The sequence below is a fragment of the Penaeus monodon genome, chromosome 26 (genome assembly GCF_015228065.2).
Source record: "Penaeus monodon isolate SGIC_2016 chromosome 26, NSTDA_Pmon_1, whole genome shotgun sequence".
Taxonomy (NCBI): Eukaryota; Metazoa; Arthropoda; class Malacostraca; order Decapoda; family Penaeidae; genus Penaeus; species Penaeus monodon.
In genome coordinates, this window is record NC_051411.1 from 29,879,738 (window position 1) to 29,899,737 (window position 20,000).

Here is a 20,000-nt window from a genome sequence, read left to right on the forward strand (position 1 = left end):
TTTTTTTTTTTTTTTTTTGTTTTTTTTTTTTTTTTTTTTTTTTCCCTCTAATCTTTGTTGTTTTTCTTTTGTTTTTTTTTTAGTCAAAGTAAATTTTAATTAAATTTCAAAACCCAAATTTTAAGTTTTTAACTTTCTCGGGCTTCTTTCGTCATCTTTTTTTTATTATAACGTTCATTATCATTATTTTTAATTTATTATCATCTCCTTTTTATTTATTATCTATTTATTACCCACCATCTATCTTCATTATATTTATTATGATTTTATCTGTTTTATCTATATATTTATCTATTTCTACAGTTCCTTTTATTTTTTTTATAATTTCATTCCCTTTTTATCTATCTTTTTTTATCATTTTTTGTTAGTATCTATTTTTTACATGTATTATCTATCTTATTTTTTTATCTATTTTTTTTCATATTTTGTATCATCCATCACTCTCTTTTTCCCTTTTCCCCCTTCTCTTTCTCCATCCCCCGTTTCTGTCCACACTTTTTGCTAATCAGTAAATCAGTCAATCTCCTCCATCTATCTGCCTATCTATCTATCATTTTTTCCTGGATTTTACAAACTAAAATTATATCCATATAGTAAAAGGGGAAATTTAAATTAGCGTCAGGTTTTTTGCGGTATGTAAGGGTTTATGTAGGTGTGTATTGGGGGTGGTTGTGTGTTGTGGGGGGGGGGTGGGTAGGGGGGGGAGGGGGTGCGTGCGGGGTGGGTTTTTGGGGTGGGGGTGGGTTTTTGTGTGTTTTGGTTTTTGTTGTGTGTGGCGGGGTGTGTGTGTGTGGTGGGTTGTGTGTGTGGGTTTGTGTGTGTTGTGTGGGGTGTGTGGTTGTGTGTGGGGGTGTGTGTGGGTGTGTGTGTGGGTTTGTGTGTTTTGTTTTGGGTATGGTTTTAGGGTGGTGGCGGTGCGTGTATGTGTGTGTACGTGTGTAAGACTGCGTGCGTGTGTCTTTGCGCACATAGACACAGAGTAATTAGCCCAAAAAGGGGCCGAACAAAACCCCCGGAAAAAATTTTTCGGCACGAAAAGTTTCCCCCCCCCCCTTTTTTCTCCCCTCCCCCCCTTCCCTCTCCCCCGCAACATCTCCTCTCCTTTTTCTCTCTCTTCTTTTCCTTTTTCTCTCCTTTTCTCTCTCCCCCTTTTCCCCTCTCTCCTTCTCTTCTCTTTCTCTTCCCCTTCCCTTTTCCCCCTTTCCCCCTTCTCTCCTTCCCTTTTCTTCATTCCTTTTTTTTTTCCCTTTCCTCTCCATTTTCTTTTCTTCTTCGTGTTCTTTTTTTGTTCCCCCTCCCAAAAGTTTTTGGCAAAAAAATTTAATTAAAGATAGGAAAAGAAAGAGGGGATAGAGAGGAAGATAAAGATAACAAGATTTTTAAAAAATGAAGGGAGATGCATAGGTTGATAAAGAAAGGAAGAGGGAAAAAATCGAAGTAAGAAGAATGAAGAGAATGGATAAAAAAGAATACAGAAAGGAGGAAAGAAGAAGACCAAGAAAAAAGAAGAATTATCGAAAACCGCTTAATAATTTTCTTTTTCATTATTATTTTATCCCTTTTAAGTTTCCTGTTAAATATAAATCTTATAATTGCCTGTTCTTTTCTTGTTCTCTTCAAACCTGCCAACCTTAGTGATTTTTTCTCTCTCTCTATTTTCCCTTTTTCTTCTCCTTTTTTCATTTCTATTTTTATTATTACCATTTCTTCTTCTTCTTCTTTTCTTTTCCTCCTCCTTCTTCTCCTCCTCCACCTCTTCATCATCATCATCATCATATTATTATTATTATTATTATTATTATTATTATTTATATTATATTATTATTAGTATATTATTATTATTATTATTATTATTATTATTATTATTAGTTGTTGTTGTTGTTGTTGTTGTTGTTATTATTCCTCTTCTTCTTCTTCTTCTTCTTCTTCTTCTTCTTCTTCCACCTCCTTATCCGCTGCCTCATCCTTATCATCCTCATCCTACTTCTACTCCCCTCCTCTTGCTCTTCTTCCTCTTATTATTATTATCATTTCATCTTCTTTTTCCTCCTCTTCATATATTTGTTGACCTTTACATTTTCCTTTCGTTTTTACTTTCCATTTCGCTATTTTTTTCTGTCAACAAGACACCTTTTTATTTTTGCTCTTATGTCAGTTTAATTTCTCTCTCTCTCTCTCTCTCTCTCTCTCTCTCTCTCTCTCTCTCTCTCTCTCTCTCTCTCTCTCTCTCTCTCTCTCTCTCTCTCTCTCTTTCTTTTCTTTGCTTTTCTTTCTTTTCTTTCTTTTTCTCTTGTATGTACGAATCGCTCTCCATTAATTTCATGTAGGATTTTTTTTTTCTCAAAAATGTTTAGGGGTTGGCAACACATTGAAATCTGAAAATGGTTTTAAATTGCCACGCCTTTTTATTTCATTAGTACGTACCTATTTACGTACAAAGGGTATTGTGCATTTAATGTGATTGACTGATAGTGATAGAGGTGATAGTGATCCTGGTGGTCACAATGATGATGATAAGGAATTGATAAGGATGATAATGAGGTTGTTAGTCATACATGTAATAATCATGATATAATAAGGATGATAACAATTATGGTAATCAGAGTAATGTAATGTTTATAATAAGGATAATACAATAATGATGTAGTATTGATAATGTTAATGTTAATATCAATGATAATGAGAGTAAGAACAAAAAGAAGAATGATTATAATAGTAAAGAGAATAATGATAGTGATAATGCAAATGATAATGATGATAATAACAGTTGAATAATAGTAACGGTAATGATAATGATAATATAGTAATAACAGCAACAACAACAGTAACGTTATCAATGATAATGATAATGATAATGATGATGATGATGATGATGATAATAATAATAATAATAATAATAATAATAATAATAATAATAATGATAATTATAAAAATTATAATGATAATGATGATAATCATCATCCTTCGTCATTATCATAATAATGTTAATGATAAAAATAATTATTTTTATTACGTAATAATATTAGTAATGATAATGATATTAATAATACTAATAATGATAATAATGATAACAATAATAATAATAATAGTAAAAGTAATGATGATAATAGTAATAATAATGATAATGATAAAAGAAAAAAAATATTAATAGTAAAAATAATAATAATTTACATTAGTATTATTATCATTATTATCATTAAAAACAATAATAATAATAGTAACGATGATGATGATGATATTAACAACAACAATAAGGACAATGATAATAATAAAGATAATAATTAAGATAACAATAACAATGATCATACAGCAAGACAGAAATGCCAATACTACGACTAAAATGAAAGCCGGCGTGTTATCCCCGCAGACTTTTGCCGGGTAAGCGCGATGACGAATTCATGGCCGGATCATTTCTTACTTGGAGCTGCTATTTTGGCCCAGAGTTACCGAGCCGAACTTAGATGGCAGGATCGAGGCCGAGGGGAAATTTGGGTCGTTATGGGAAGCTGATGGTGATAAAAATGGGAGAGAGAGAGAAAAGAGAGAGAGAGAGAGAGAGATAGGGAGTGAGAGAGAGAGAGAGAGAGGGAGAAAGAGAGAGAGAGAGGGGGGGAGAGAGAGAGGGGGAGAGAGAGAGAGAGAGAGAGAGAGAGAGAGAGAGAGCGAAGGCGAGAGACAGATAGATACAGAGAGAAAGAGAGAGAGAGAGAGAAGGCGAGAGATAGATAGGTGTGGTTATTTCTTAAGGTTTGTTGTGTTTTTAGCATGCGGGGAAATGTTGGGCTTGTGTGTGCAAAAGAAAAGAAAAAAAGAGGGGTGGGAATGAAAAGAAGAGAAAAGAGAGGAGAAACAGAAACGAGAGAGAGAGAGAGAGAGAGAGAGAGAGAGAGAGAGAGAGAGAGAGAGAGAGAGAGAGAGAGAGAGAGAGAGAGAGAGAGAGAGAGAGAGAGAGAGAGAGAGAGAGAGAGAGAGAGAGAGAGAGAGAGAGAGAGAGAGAGAGAGAGAGAGATGACAGACAAAGAGAATAAAACAAAGACAGGAACACAAACAAGTAAAAAAAAAGACATAACGAATAATAAAGAGAACAAAGGAAATACAAAAAACACAGATAAACCGAAAAACGAAACGAAACATAACAGAAAAGCATAGAAACAGAGAAAAAGAGAAAACAAAGCAAGCAAAAAATAAACAAGAAGAGGGAGAAGAAACAAACAGACAAACAAGGACAGAGAGAGCAAAGCAAACACAAAAACAAGAACAGAGAGAACACAAACAAAAGAAAGAAGAACAATCTACTTGTTTATTAAAAATAAACAAAGAAGAACAGAAAGCAAAACAAACAAGAACAGAGAAAACAAAACAAAGAAGAATAGAGAGAACAAAACAAAACAAAACAAACAAGAACGAAAACAAAAACAAAGAAGAATAGAGAAAAACAAAACAAAAACACAAAACAAACAAGACGCGACCACCTTCCCCCTCCCCGCCGAGACCAAAACACAGAGGTCGCCCTACGTTCTAATCCCTTCATTAATCAGAGACACACATGCATGGGCTTTTATTCGCTCATTCCGGCATCCCATTAGTTGCGATAATTACTTTTCTTAATGTAATGATTTAGCTTTACTAATGAGGCCAAGTAAGACGATCATTAAATGTATTGCAGTAATATCATGTTCTCGGTTTTATTGGTAATGTTATTTTTGTTGTTGTTGTTGTTGTTGATACTATTGTTTTTTTATTGTTGCTGATGTTGTTGTTTTGCCATGAATATAGTTACTGACATCATTAAACCGTTGCTATTTTATCACTTGGATTAATAACATCATCATACTTCCCTTCGTCACCACATCATTATCATAATCATCATCATCATTTTGTCATGATAATCTCACTAGTCTTTCTTTTCAGTGTTCTCGACGTAATTACATATTCCTATTCATTTCATATGCATCACGTATTACCTTATACATTATGTAATATATAGCTTAATCTAGTTACACCTCGCATGTATATGACATTCTCTCCCAAACGAAACATCAGTCACGCACATCATTTATCACTGACTTCATGTTACGTAAATGATATTCATAATTCCATTTTCTCTGTTAATTCAAGCATTCATTTAAGATGTAAGTTCATATATCTGTGCGTATATGATACATAATTTCATACATCTGCATATATAATACATAATTTCATATATCTATTTATACAATACATAATGTCATATACCTGTATATATAATGCATAATTTTCTATACTCATCCGTTCTCTCGATTTCCCTTGTATATATAATAGCCCATGTATATATAGCACATAATTTCATATACTCATCTGCTCTCTCCATTTCCCTTGTATATATAATAACCTATGTGTATATATAACACATAATTTCTATACTCATCTGCTCTCTCGATTTCCCGCAGGCCCTTTGACCGAGGTCCGAGCTGTTGCAAATGAAAGTGTGTTGCTCCCTTGTGACATGGAGCCTCCCGCACCCAACGACACCACACTTCTCGTCCTTTTCTACAGGGATGGTGTGGGGACGCCGATTTACAGGTAGTGTGGTGTTATGCACTTTCTCTCTCTCTCTCTCTCTCTCTCTCTCTTTCTCTCACTCTCTCTCTCTCTCTCTCTCTCTCTCTCTCTCTCTCTCTCTCTCTCTCTCTCTCTCTCTCTCTCTCTCTCTCTCTCTCTCTCACTCTTTTTTCTCGTTTTTCGCTCAAGGGTGGATCATTTGTATAGGTAAAGTGCATCGTAGGTTTTCTCTTCTCTTCATCGTCTTATCTCTTATTTTTTCTTTTATCTTTTCTTCTTCTTTTTGGGTGGAAGGAGGCGGGAGGGGTTTCAATTAATATCTTATGTAGATAGATACATACGTACATCGTCATATATATATATATTATCTATATATCTATATATATGTAATGTATACGATGCATGCTATATATTTAATTATATATATATATATATATATATATATATATATAATAAGCACACAAATAAATATATAAGTATTATTATATTATTTTTTTTTTTTTTTTTTTTTTTTTTTTTTTTTAACATAGATATTTATACCAAAATAATAATAATAATGAGAAGAAAATAATAATTCACATAAGAGATAAATTAAAAATCATAAAAAAACTCCCACTGTCTATTCCGGCAAGTTTACCTCATTAAAAATAATAGTAGTAATAATATTCCAACATTTTTTTTCTTAATTACTCCACCACAGTCGTATATCTAAGTAGCTTCCAAACTTTAAGTTTTAAAAGAATATGTCTAACACTAACATAACAAACAGCCTTTATCCTCACAACTTTCGCTACTAGAAAACAGACGAAAAGAATCATAAACATTGAGAAAACATCCTTTGCAAAATTATTTACACCCAGAATGTATTAGCATCGGCTCGTTTTCCCTTAACAAAAACATGCCACGAGCGAGACCCGTTTTCCCATGCAATTTTTCATGCTTTACAAACGCTAATGTCTAGGCTTGCGGTACATGGCTACTGTTAAGAATTAGAAGACTCGAGAAAATTAGCTTCAAAATCAAATTCAAAGTGTATTTGTGAAGGGTTGTTAGAGGAAAATTTCGGTCTTGTGTGTTATCATTAGCGTCTTCTTTATGCGTGATCTTTGCTTAACATCATATTTTTATTTCTTATTTGTCTACTTCTTCTTCGTCTTCATTTTTCTTCTTCTTCTTGTTCCTCATTTTTTTCTTAGTTTTTTCTCTTTCGTTTTTATTTTCTTTTTTCGTTTTCGTTTTCTTTCTTTTTTTCGTTTTTTTTTTTTCTTTCTTCTCCACCTTCCTTTTCTACGTCTTACAGACTTTTTTTCTTAATGTTTTTTATTACAGATGTTAATAGGGAATGTTATTATCATTATCATTATCATTATCATTATTATTGTTATTATCATTATCATTATTATTATCATTATTATTATTATTATTATTATTATAATTATTATTATTATTATTATTATTATTATCATTATTCTTACTTATATTCATATTCATATTGTTATTATTATTATAATAATAATTATTATTATTTTTATTATTATTATTATTATTATTATTACTATTGTGATTATATTATTATTATTAGTAGTATTAGTATTAGTATTATATTAGTATTAGTATAAGTATTAGTATTAGTAGTATTATTAGTATTATCATTATTATTATTATTATTATTATTATTATTATTATTATTATTATTATTATTATTATTATTATTATTATTATTATTATTACGATTATCATCATCATCATTATTATTATCATCATCCTTATTATCAGTACCTTTCATTTATCAATATTATCATTATATTTGTTCTCTTCCTCTGCTTCTCTATTTTCCGATATTGATTTTTCTCCCTCTCTTTCTATCTCCTCTTTTCACAAGTCTTACTTATGTTCTGCCTTTTACTCCTGTACATTTCTTGCCTCGTTTCCAGCACATGAAAACCGAGTCCGTTTGTCTATTTCTTGGGCGTTTCAAGGAGCACTTTCTTTCCTCCCAAAGGTGTGATTAGAAGGGCCTTTTTCCTTTTCATTAATTCGTTAACGCTAGTTTCATGGGGATTGCCATAATCGTTATTATGATATATATACATATATATATATATATATATAATATATATATATATATATATATATATATATATATATATATATATAACACACACACACACACACACACACACACACACACACACACACACACACACACACACACACACACACACACACACACACACACACACACACACACACACACAACATATATAATATATAATATAATATATATATATAATATATTATATTTATTATATATATATATATATATATATATATATATATTTATATATTATATATATTATATGTGTAGATTTATATATATATAATATAATATATATATATATATATCATATATATTATTATATATATATATATTATTATATAATATTATATATATATAATATATATATATATATATATATATATATATATATATATATATATATATATATATGAATATGGTGTTTACATGTATGTAACTGATCTGATATGAATTAAAGAGAACTCGTAGTTTTTCGCATTTCCAAATCATTTGAAAATTGAGCCTTGCCTTCGCACAGATTGTTTGGACGTCAAGTGTTAATTGTTTTGCAATTTATATTTCATTCAGGAACAGTTGTTGGAGCAAAAATATTATACGCAGAATTAAAACTGCTAATTCACTATATTGAAATCAGAGATTAACAATGTTTTACTCACAGAGCTTGCTATTTGCATTTAGCTTCACGTACATACACATGCACACACACGCTCACTCACACACATAGATACACATGGATACACAACTCTCACGCACGCACGGATAAAACAAATTAACAAGCAAGCACACATGCACAAAGCCACATATAAAAAAAACAGAACTACACACACACACACACGTATGCACGCACGCACGCAAGCACGCACGCACGCACGCACGCACCACACACACACACACACACACACACACACACACACACACACACACACACACACACACACACACACACACACACACACCATTTAAAATTACCTCGCATGTATATGACATTCTCTCCTAACGAAACATCAGTCACGCACATCATTTATCACTGACTTCATGTCACGTAAATGTTACGTTACGTAAATGATATTCATAATTCCATATTATCATCATCATCATCATTATTATCATTTATCATTATCACTATTATCATTTTTATTTTTATTATTATTATTATTATTATCATTATTATTATTATTATTATTATTATTATTATTATTATTATTATTATTATTATTATTATTACTTTTATCATCATCATCATCATAATATCATAATCATCATCATCTTCATCTTCATCTTCATCATCTTCATCATCTCTCATTCATCATCATCATCATCATCATATTATTATTATTTATTATTATCACATAATCATTATATCATCATCTTCATCTATCATTATCATCTTCACATCTTCATTATCATCATCATCACATCAACAACATCATCATCAACATCAAACAAATCATCACATCATCACATCATCATCATCATCTACCATATCATATCAAATCAAACATCATCACATCATCAATCATCATCATCATCAGATCATCATCATCATCATCACTACATCATATTATATTATTATTATATCATCTAATCATTATAATCATCATCTTCATCATCATCATCATCATCATCATCATTATATTATTATTATTGTTATTATTATTATTATTATTATTACTGTTATTGCTGTTGATACCATCATCATTATTATCAAAACATTGTCATTATTATTATCATCATCTTTATTATCAATATCTCAAGCACACAAAAAAACACACAAAAAAAATACACACACCACGAACTACCATTTCGAAAGAAAAAAACAAAAAAACATTAGGATAGGCAAAAAAAATGTGTGTGTATATATATATATATATATATATATATATATATATATATATATATATATATATATATATATATATATATATATATACACACACATACACACACATACCTAACCCTTTCTCTCTCTCTCTCCCCAGCCTAGACTCCCGCAGCGTGGCCCTGGAGAGAGGCCGGCACTGGGCAGCCAACGACCTGGGCATCAGAGCCTACATGATGGTGGGGCGGAGGAAAACCGGGCTGTTCCTCGAAAGGGTTCACTTGGAGGACCAGGGCGAGTACCGCTGCCGGGTGGACTTCCTCGAGTCACCCACCAGGAACTTGAGAATCAAACTCGATGTTGTGGGTGAGTTTGGTGTGCGCTCGGAGGGGAGGGGGAAAGAGGGAAGGGGAGAGGGGGTGGTGTGGTCGGGGGGAAGGGGGGGAAGGTTTCGTTTGGGTGTTTTATTTGTTTGGTGTGTGTTTGTGTGTGTGTGTGTGTGTGTGTGTGTGTGTGTGTGTGTGTGTGTGTGTGTGTGTGTGTGTGTGTGTGTGTGTTGTGTGTTTGTGTGTGTTTGAGTGTATATTGTGTGTGTGTGATTATCTGCGTTACTTCATTCAGTGTTTCTTTTTCTTAAATATCCTGTAAATTCTGAAATGATATTGTTCTTCTCAGTCACTTCCATTTACGAGAAAGAAAAAGTTAATAGCAAGTCATTTACTGTCACTGTCTAACAAGCTTCCATTTATAATTATAAAACACGTAAATTCAATCTAACTGCAAACATCCCATAAGACTAGCAATCACTCTATCTAGACACTGTTAGCAATTATACATAAAAAAACATACAATCCTTCAAACCGACTAGCTAATCAGGAAGCTAATCTGATGTTAAAAACTCTTAATGATTTGATGAATGTGATGACACTGCATGTTTCGGGATAAATGACAAGACGCAACAAGTTTATTAATGACTCAACCAAAAGAATGTAAGCACGTTGTCTCCTGTTTATTCATTTAGCATTATATCACGTCGGAAATTAAACTATGCCGGTTAATATCGTTAATAAATCATTAAGATCTAAAGTTTGTCATTCAAGTCTAGAAAACTTATTTTCTTTTCGTTTTCTTTTTTTTTACGTGTTCCCGTTTTCTTTCTTGCAGTTCCTCCTCGTTCCATGGCAATCACCAGCGACCTTGACCCCGGAAAAGAAGTCACTAAGTTCGCGGGTCCTTACCCTGAAGGAGCTGAAGTGAGGCTGTCATGTCAGGTTATAGGAGGTGAGTTTTAACATATATTTTCAGTCTAAGATGAATTATTTTACTTGGGTTGTCAGTAAGTTTGTTCACAATATCGGGGTTAGGGATCCCGCGTGAAACCGTTTTCCGTTAATTATTTGAAAGTTTAAATCGCTTAATTCCTTGCGTCTTTTGCGTCATTTCCGTTGTGATTCCAGAGTAACTGTGGTTGATTTTTTTATACTTCTATTAGAGGAAATTGAGCCGCGACGTTACATCTTTTTGATGACTCACTGCTTTTTTTTTCTTCATTTTATTTGAAAATATTTTCTATTCGTGTCAAAAGCGGCTCAGAAAATGCTTTGCTTTTGATTTGTTTTTGTTTTTTGAACCCAGTGAACCAAAAGTATATATCGAGAGAACAGGCTCCATCTATCAGAGTCTCCTCATCATTCCTTTCAAATATGCAAAGCTGACCTGAGACCCGATAAAAGCACTTTTAGTCAGCTGCGGGAATCATTTTCGTCCGAATCCCCGCGTTCTCTCTCTGTCCGTGTTCGAAGCCGTCCATCAACTTCAGCCCATGAATATCAAGATCCTCATGGACAGCTTACACGCCCCCCTTTCCACGCCTGGCATCCAAGATATTACGTGTCTTGCGGCAACTTAACTCGGGAGACCAGTTTCTTGCGCGACTCGACTCTGCGCCGTCGCGTTGCAGCGGAGTCGGGCAATCTGCTGTGCACGGGTTTGCAATTGTGTTGATTAAGCTGCTGGCGATTCGGGTATTTGTTGGAAAGAGAAAGGGCGGTGGTGGAGAGATTTGTACGTTCTTGTTTAGTCAAGAGATTTTTTTTTAGATGCATTTTGTTATGTGTTATTGTTTTGTTTTTGTTTTTTCGGTGTTCTTTTCTTTTGTTGGATCTTGATATCCAGTTTCCGATTATTCGGAAAATTGATAATCACGTGTACAGAGAAAATTACGATTTTGCTTTTAATCAGACAAAACTTGCACTCCTAAGGAAAGAGAAAAAGAGAAAAAAATCACCATTATTCTGTAATTTGAACAACAATAACTTCATAGCAATTACCAGTTTATTCCAAAAGAAAACCATGTAGTTCGCGACGAGGATGGGACTCGAACCCACGCAGGGAAACCCTATTGGATTAGCAGTCCAACGCCTTAACCACTCGGCCACCTCGTCTTGCGTGAGGCAATGGAGAAGAAACGGGTTATTCTTAACGATAAGATGTGTCTCTTATTAATGCATTTTGATGTTAGTGATTCTGTTTATTAGCTTTGCGTGTTTATTTGTATTTTTTCTTTTTTTGTTTGTTTTGTTTTCTTTGTTTAATTTGACTAAATCCTAAAATCGTTTTTGGTTTATCATTCTTTCCTGCATCTGTCATTTCTTCTTTTTTTTCGTTGATTCCCATTCTCCTTTATATTTTTTTTGTCATTTTTATTATTGTCTTCAATTTCACTAATTCCCAACTCCATTTTCTGCTTACTCTTCTTTTGTTTATCTTTCTAAGTTTCTCTTTTTCACTCGTTCTTAACACCATCATCTCTTTATCCTGCTTCTGTTTATCTTTTTTGTCATTTACCATTTCTCATTTCTGTTTCCATTTTCCCTAATTCCCAACGCCAATCCCTCTCTCGCAGGTATTCCTCCGCCCACGCTGACCTGGTGGCAGAAGGGGTCACTGCTGGACGATGTGAGCGAGGTCAACACCAGCAACTTGGCGCGGAATACCCTGACCTTGCCGCCTCTGACCCGCGCTGATCTTCATAAGGTGTTGACGTGTCAGGCAGCCAACTCTGACCTTCTGATTCCTCTCTCTACCGCTGTTACGATCGATATGGATTGTGAGTGTTGGTCAGATAAGGTCATTTTTTTAACAATTTGGAAATTGGTGATTTTTTTTTTTTTTTTAAAGTCTTTTCATCTCTCTCTCTCTCTCTCTCTCTCTCCTTTGGAAGATATAATATGATTTTTTTCTGCAACATTTTCATGTTTCCCCAAAGGGAGGTTAAGAATGCATAAAGACAAATTAACCTGTTTTTAAGAAAAGAAAATGGACTTCGTGTTTTGAACGAGCTTGAACATTTCATGAATTAGTTTGGACTTGTTGACGAGAAAATTAGCCTCTGGGATGCTGTTCCGTATACCACACACCCGCTGAGTTAAAGTTATACTTCTCCTGCTGTGAGCGCTTCTTATAAGCTGATGAAAACAAGTTCTGCAGCTGATTCATACCTCATGCCACTCTCTCTCTCTCTCTCTCTCTCTCTCTCTCTCTCTCTCTCTCTCTCTCTCTCTCTCTCTCTCTCTCTCCACCATCTCTCTCTCCCACCACACACACACACCACACACACACACACACACAACACAAATAACAGACACACAACACACACACACACACACACACAAACACACACACACACACACAAACAAACAAACAAACAAACAAACACACACACGCACGCACACATGCACACACAAACACACAAACACACACACGCACATACACACGTACACATACATCATCTTCATACCACCCACCGCAGAATAGATTAAACCACCTAAGACCGCCTCCTGTTTAGCAGCAATCAAGGCTACTTTAATCTACGCAAACACAGGGGAATATTATAGTAATTGTATTTCACTAAAAACGCAAAATGGAGTCGGTTGTTGGTGTTTTATTTTTTTTTTTTGGGGGGGGGGGCGGGCGGAAGAAATTGTGATTTTCAGAAGGTAGGGTTTTTTTTTTGTTTTTTTTTCTTGTGTTTTTATCTGTCTTTGTTTTTGGTCATTTCCTTTTCACTGGTATTTTCTCTCAAGATTCTTTCTCATTATCTCACGTTTTCTTTTTCTGTTTTTCTCTTTTACTCTCCCTCTCTCTCTCTCTCTTTCTCTCTCTGACGCACATTCCCAGAAAAAAGTAATTTCATTAAGCTAAACTTCACAGTTAATGAAAAGATGTCGGCTTTTAACAGCTTCTTACGTGTAATAAAGACTTTGTGAGGGAATGTCTTCTAAGTTAGCACAGAAGTTGAACAACCGCTTCAGACCCAACATTATGTGGCCAGAGTGACATGTACGAACAATTACAGATCGTAGTGGTCAGATTTCCTCTGAAATATTTCTAATGTTCACTCTCTCCATTTCTGTGTATGTACGCCGTGAGGGAAAGGGGGAGGAGGTAGAGAGAAAGTGAGAGACCGTCAGACACATAGGGAGAAGAGAAGAGAGACATTAGAGACGTAGGAGAGAGAAGAGATTGATGTCATGACGATTAGTGTATGAGAGCGTGAGGGAAAGGGGGAGGAGGTAGAGAGAGAGAGAGAGAGAGAGAGAGAGAGAGAGTGAGAGAGAGAGAGAGAGAGAGAGAGTGGGGGGGAGGAGGGAGAGAGCAAGGAAAAGAGAGAGGGAGGGAAGGAGAGAGTGAGGAAGGGAGGGAGAGAAATAGAGAGAGACAGACAGGGAGGCAGGCAGGCAGGCAGACAGACAAGCAGAGACAGAGAACAATCGAAAAATAAAAGAGATAAAGAGACAAAGACTGAGAGAGGTCGACATAACTTCACCCTTATTAAGCTAACGAGATTTACACGCATAATTTTCCTTCCCATTAAAGTCGCTCCGACGTCCGTGCGGCTTCTCGAGGGTTCCGGAGGCGAGGTCACCATGTCCGAGGGGAGGTCACGAGCCCTGGTGTGCGAGGCCAAGGGGTCACGCCCCCCCGCCCGGATCACGTGGCTCATGAACGGAGAAGCTCTTCCGCAGCATCTCACGGTGAGTACAGAGGACCCGCCGCCCTCTCGCCCTCTCGCCATCCTCATCGAGTCGCGGAGATAAGGTGTGCGATGGGATGCATTTAGACGTTCCTAGGATGTAATCCAGGAACATAATCCGGTTGTACTTTACAGTTGTGCATGTCTATGACTAAATAAACACACATACACGTTTATATAGATATATGAATATGTGTATAGATAGATAGGTAGATAAACAGACAGACAGGTAGATAGATAGATAGATAGATATAGATAGATGGATAGATAGATAGATAACATACATACATATATACATACATACACATGTAAAATGCATTAATGTATGAATGTAAGCCTTTATATGTATTATATATAGACATAATTAGACACGCAAACGCACACATACAAATTACACATAAGCATATGCCCTCTTATAACCAGAGATCATCTGAAGAGGCAAACCAATTTTAATGAAGTATGATGAGCTTGATTATGCCCGTCAATCTGCCATCCTGATGTGGCCCTTATAATGATTAATGATATTGATAACCTATCGGAGCCCTTTAAACTGCTCTGGTTCATCGTGGCTCATCGCGACAGAAAAAAAAGGTATGAATTAACCGATTCATCATCTTCGGTAAGTTTGGAAAGGAAGATGTTAAGAAGGTAAACGAGAGAGTATAAAGTACTGGAGTGTTTCTAAGTGTTTAAGTGAAAGTGTTATAAGTATAGGAAGGTGTGACACTTTTTTTGTAGATTTTGGCTAGAATGAATAAAAGAACGTATGAAAGATAAAAGGCAAAGATGAAAGAGTAGAGAAACAAAGTCAAAGACAGAAAGTTAAAGAAACAACAAAAAAAAAAAGTGAAATAGTAGAAAAAAAAACGTAATATCAAAAAAGGAGGTGGAAAAACAACTAAATAAAAAAAAACGAAAAAAAAATAAAAAACGAAATAAAATAGATAAAAAAAAATAAAATAAATCCCTCCCCATAAGTGTAGAAACGCATCCCAAGGCGCGGGCGGGTGGGCGGGCTGGCGGGCGGATGGGCGGCCTGTCACTGAAAACATGGAAATGAGTCTTTCCCCCGAGGCCAATCGACTTGATTTTTGGAATGTTGAGCTATTTTCTTTTTTTTTAATTCTACTTCTTTTTTCAAACATTAAACTATCGGATGACAGTTTAGGCCACCCGCACTTTGGGTAGTTAGGGGTAGAGAAACCTGTAGGGACTTGTCATGTTTTAGCATTGGTAGGGTTGGTCCGAGGAGAGGGGTGTGTGTTTGGGGGGGGGGGGGAGGAGTCTGTGTGTAGGGTGGGAGGGGGGGTGTGTGTTGTGGGGGGGGGGGGTCTGTGTGGTGGGGGGGGGGGTTTGTGTGTGTGTGTGTGTGTGTGTGTGTGTTTCATAAATAACTTACTTCTGTAAGACCTTGGAAAATGTATATAAAAATACTTGTATATATTCCCATATATAAACAGATTTTAGAAGGAGTAACTTTGTTTTTGCAGATTTTGTGCTTTGGCCTTTTTCTCTGCAAATTAAAATCACGTATTAGAACCTAAAAAGGAAGATACTGAACGAAAAATGAGTTTATATCAAGAAAAACAGCTGATCCATAATGATTAAGGCGAAGGACGATTTACATGCAAGACATTATAATACATATATATGTAATACTTATATATGTACGAGACTCTCCATGATATAATGTGTCATAGTAGAATCTTGGATTAGCATAACAACTACAACAAAAAAAAATCAACATTAACATGAACAAGACACAGAGAAATCTAAAAAAGAAAAAAAAAAGTCAACGATAGTAATCACTGTGCCTCCCCCCCTCCCGCCCCCAGTCTACTTAATTCTGCCCTTCTCTCCTCTATTTCCCTCTCTCTCTCTCTCTCTCTCTCTCTCTCTCTCTCTCTCTCTCTCTCTCTCTCTCTCTCTCTCTCTCTCTCTCTCTCTCTCTCTCTCTCTCTCTCTCTCTCTCACTCACTCACTCACTCACTCACTCTCTCTCATTCTCTTAATCTATTTTTTTACCTCCCTCCCTCTCTCCCCTCATCACTCCCTTTCCCTCTCCTAATTAGTCTCACAAAAAAACAAAGATAAACAAAAAAAAAGCGACCAAGGGGGCCCAAATGATGACAAAGCCTGAAGTGCTGTAGCCTGAGGCCTGGTGACGTCATCAGAGGAAAGCGATAATTAGCATATTTAGTTATTCGGCCGCGTAAGGTCCCGCGTTCAGTTGAATAGCCTCGTTGAATCGTGAAATAGGAAGGGGGAAATTGATGGTTTGTTAAGTGAACGATGTTTGACCCTTTTTTTAACCTTGATTAGTAATTACAGCTTGTTTTAGTGACCGTTAGTCGACTCGGTGTAAACTCGATTTTATTTGTTTATTCATTGTTTATCTATGATCGGTTTTCCTTTTTCGTTTTTTTTCTCTCCTTTTGTGTTTTCTTGGTTTCACACTTTGGGTACTTTCTTGTTTTATTCTTTATTTCTCTCTCTCTCTCTCTCTCTCTCTCTCTCTCTCTCTCTCTCTCTCTCTCTCTCTCTCTCTCTCTCTCTCTCTCTCTCTCTCTCTCTCTCTCTCTCTCTCTCTCTCTCTCTCTCTCTCTCTCTCTCTCTCTCTCTCTCTCTCTCTCTCTCTCTCTCTCTCTCTCTACATGTGTGTGTGTGTGTGTGTGTGTGTGTGTGTGTGTGTGTGTGTGTGTGTGTGTGTGTGTGTACATATATATAAACACACACAATTTATTTTTTTCTCTCAACCTCTCCTTCCTATCTCTCGCTCTCTTTCTACCCCCCCCCCCTCCCCATCTCTCCGTATTCTTCATTACTTTTCCATTTTCTCCTTTTCCTCCAATTCGCCGTCTTTCTCGCAGTCATTTCCTCTCAATTTCTCCTCCTTAACTCGAGCGAGACTTTTGAGTAAAAGAAAAAGCCGTTTTTCTCTTTCTCTCTGTCGCTGATTTGGAACTTTTGTAGCTACATGCACGAAGGAAAGTATTTTTTTTTTTAGAGAGAGAGAGAGAGAGAGAGAGAGAGAGAGAGAAGAGAGAGAGAGAGAGAGAGAGAGAGAGAGAGAGAGAGAGAGAGAGAGAGGAGAACAAAAAGAGAAGGAGAAAAAAGAGAGAAAGATAGTTACCGAGGAAGGCAACGAGGGTCTTACTCCTTTGCCATTCATACACACCCTTGTCAATCTGTGAACAATAACAGCTGTGCAAAACGTTTCTAAAAGAGAAAACGTTTACTTGCGTTTTTTTTACTATTTTTGTCTGACTGTTTTCTGCCGTCTTTCTGCCTCTCATTATTTCTCTCTCATTCTCTTTCTCTCTTCTCTCTCTCTCTCTCTCTCTCTCTCTCTCTCTCTCTCTCTCTCTCTTTCTCTCGCTCGCTCGCTCGCTCGCTCTCTCTTCTCCCTCCTTGCCTCCCGTCTTCCTCCCTCCCTCCCTCACTCTCTCCCTCACTCTCTCCCTTCCGTTGCTGTTGCAAAGACCTTTGAAATTCAATCCCAAATACAAGAAGGACAAAATAGAAAAAAAAAAAAAAAAACAGAAAAGAAAAGACAAGAAAAAAATTCAAAATCATTGTTTTCCTTCACAAAACAATCGCGCGAGACTCTCCGGTACACACAGGGAGACTGAGAGACTGACTGGAACACTGACAAGGGAATTGATTGGGACACTGACTGGGACACTGACAAGGGAACTGATTGGGACACTAACTGGCAGACTGACTGGGACACTGACAAGGGAATTGATTGGGACACTGACTGGCAGACTGACTGGGACACTGACAAGGGAACTGATTGGGACATTGGCTGGCAAACTGACTGGGACACTGACAGGGGAATTGGTTGGGACACTAACTGGCAGACTGACTGGGACACTGACAAGGGAATTGATTGGGACACTGACTGGCAGACTGACTGGGACACTGACAAGGAATTGATTGGGACACTGACTGGCAGACTGACTGGGACACTGACAGGGAAATTGACTGGAACACTGACTGGCAGACTGGCTGGCATACTGACTGGTAGACTGACTGGAACACTGACAGGGAAATTGACTAGGACACTGACTGGTAGACTGGCTAGGACACTGGTAGACTGACTGTAACACTGACTGGTAGACTGACTGTAACACTGACTGGGTGACCGACAGGGATACTGACTGGGAAACTGACTGTGACATTGCTTGGGTGACCGACTGGTAGACTGACTGGGAGAGAGAGAGAGAATCGGGAGAACAACAAATATTTGGTTTTCGTGGCACCCTCTTGACTGGGTGGCCCTGTCGTGGCACTCAGGGTTGGCTCAGCCTTGATTGTTCTTTGGTGGAGGGGGGGGGAGGGTTAGATGCGAGGGGGAGGGAGGGAGGGAAATGGGGAGGGAGGAAAGAGGGAGGGGAAAGGGGAGGGGAGAGAGATGGAGGGGAAAGGGAAGTGAGGGAGTGAGAGAGGGGAAAGGGAAAGGGAAGGAGGGAGAAGAAAGGGAAGAGAGAGAGGAAGAGGGGGAAGGGAGGGGAAAGGGGAGGGGACTGTGGAGGGAAGGAGGAGGATGAAGGGATACGGAAGAGGAGAGAGGGACAAGAGATGATGACAAAGGTGGAGGGAAAGAGAAGGATGGAAATACTGAAGGAAGGATGGAAGGAGGGAAAATAAACGGGGAAGGATATAAATAATATTACGTAAGCGGAAGAGGAATGGAGTGGAAGAGGAAGAGAAGTAATGAACGAAAAAGAGGGATTTGGATATATACTAAAAATCTTTCACACCAGATTTTTCTCGGTATTACCTCTTCTTACTCTGATTGGAAAAAATAATACAAAAAATAATGAAAAATAACTGGCGGCACATTTTTACATATAGTACAAAAATGGTACACTGTAATATCGGGTACAAAGCCACTCACAGTACAAACACGCCCCCCACCCCACCCCATTATACAAACTCCATTCCTTTCTCTACTAAAAAAAAAAAAAATCAGATACCTTATAACCTTTTCTATTTCTAAAAAAATAAATAAATAAAAGATAAAGAAAAATCAGGGATAAAAGGCAGGAAAATAGCGTAAGGAAAAAAATATATATATATTCCCAATAGCTTTATTTTATTTTCTAATGCACTCAGCGCGAGAGATTTTGGCTCTTGCGAAGAAAGGTACAAAGGAGGATGTGGAAGGAATAGGGGAGAGGGGGGAGGGAGAGAGGAGGAGGTGGATAATGGAGGAGAGAGAAAAGGGGGAAAATAATAGTCATACTGATGTCAATAAGGACGATAATCCATGATGATAATGGTGATGATAATGTTAACAATAACAATAATGATAGTGATGATAACGGTAATAATAATGATGATAGATTTTAATAATCATAGTAATGACGAGGATAATGAAATGATGATAATAACAATGGTGATAATATTGATAATGATATAGATAGTGATAGCAATAATAATTATAACAATAATGATAATATAAGTGGTAATGAAATTAAGAATAAACCAGATATCAA

At 36.4% G+C, this 20,000-nt stretch overlaps 1 protein-coding gene and 1 non-coding gene across 3 annotated transcripts in view; one reads left to right on the top strand and one right to left on the bottom strand.

The window, feature by feature from the left end:
• LOC119590057 (hemicentin-2-like) overlaps positions 1–20,000 on the top strand; it is an 82,810-nt gene that overhangs the window by 38,474 nt on the left and 24,336 nt on the right. For both annotated transcript variants that reach the window (XM_037938798.1, XM_037938799.1), the window contains exons 2-6: positions 5,430–5,562; positions 9,622–9,827; positions 10,626–10,742; positions 12,367–12,570; positions 14,340–14,497. In XM_037938798.1, coding sequence (XP_037794726.1) covers positions 5,430–5,562; positions 9,622–9,827; positions 10,626–10,742; positions 12,367–12,570; positions 14,340–14,497 — 818 coding nt within the window. The remainder of the gene's footprint in view (positions 1–5,429; positions 5,563–9,621; positions 9,828–10,625; positions 10,743–12,366; positions 12,571–14,339; positions 14,498–20,000) is intronic.
• On the bottom strand, positions 11,824–11,905 carry Trnas-gcu. The gene has a single exon. It is a non-coding gene; the product is annotated as a tRNA-Ser (tRNA).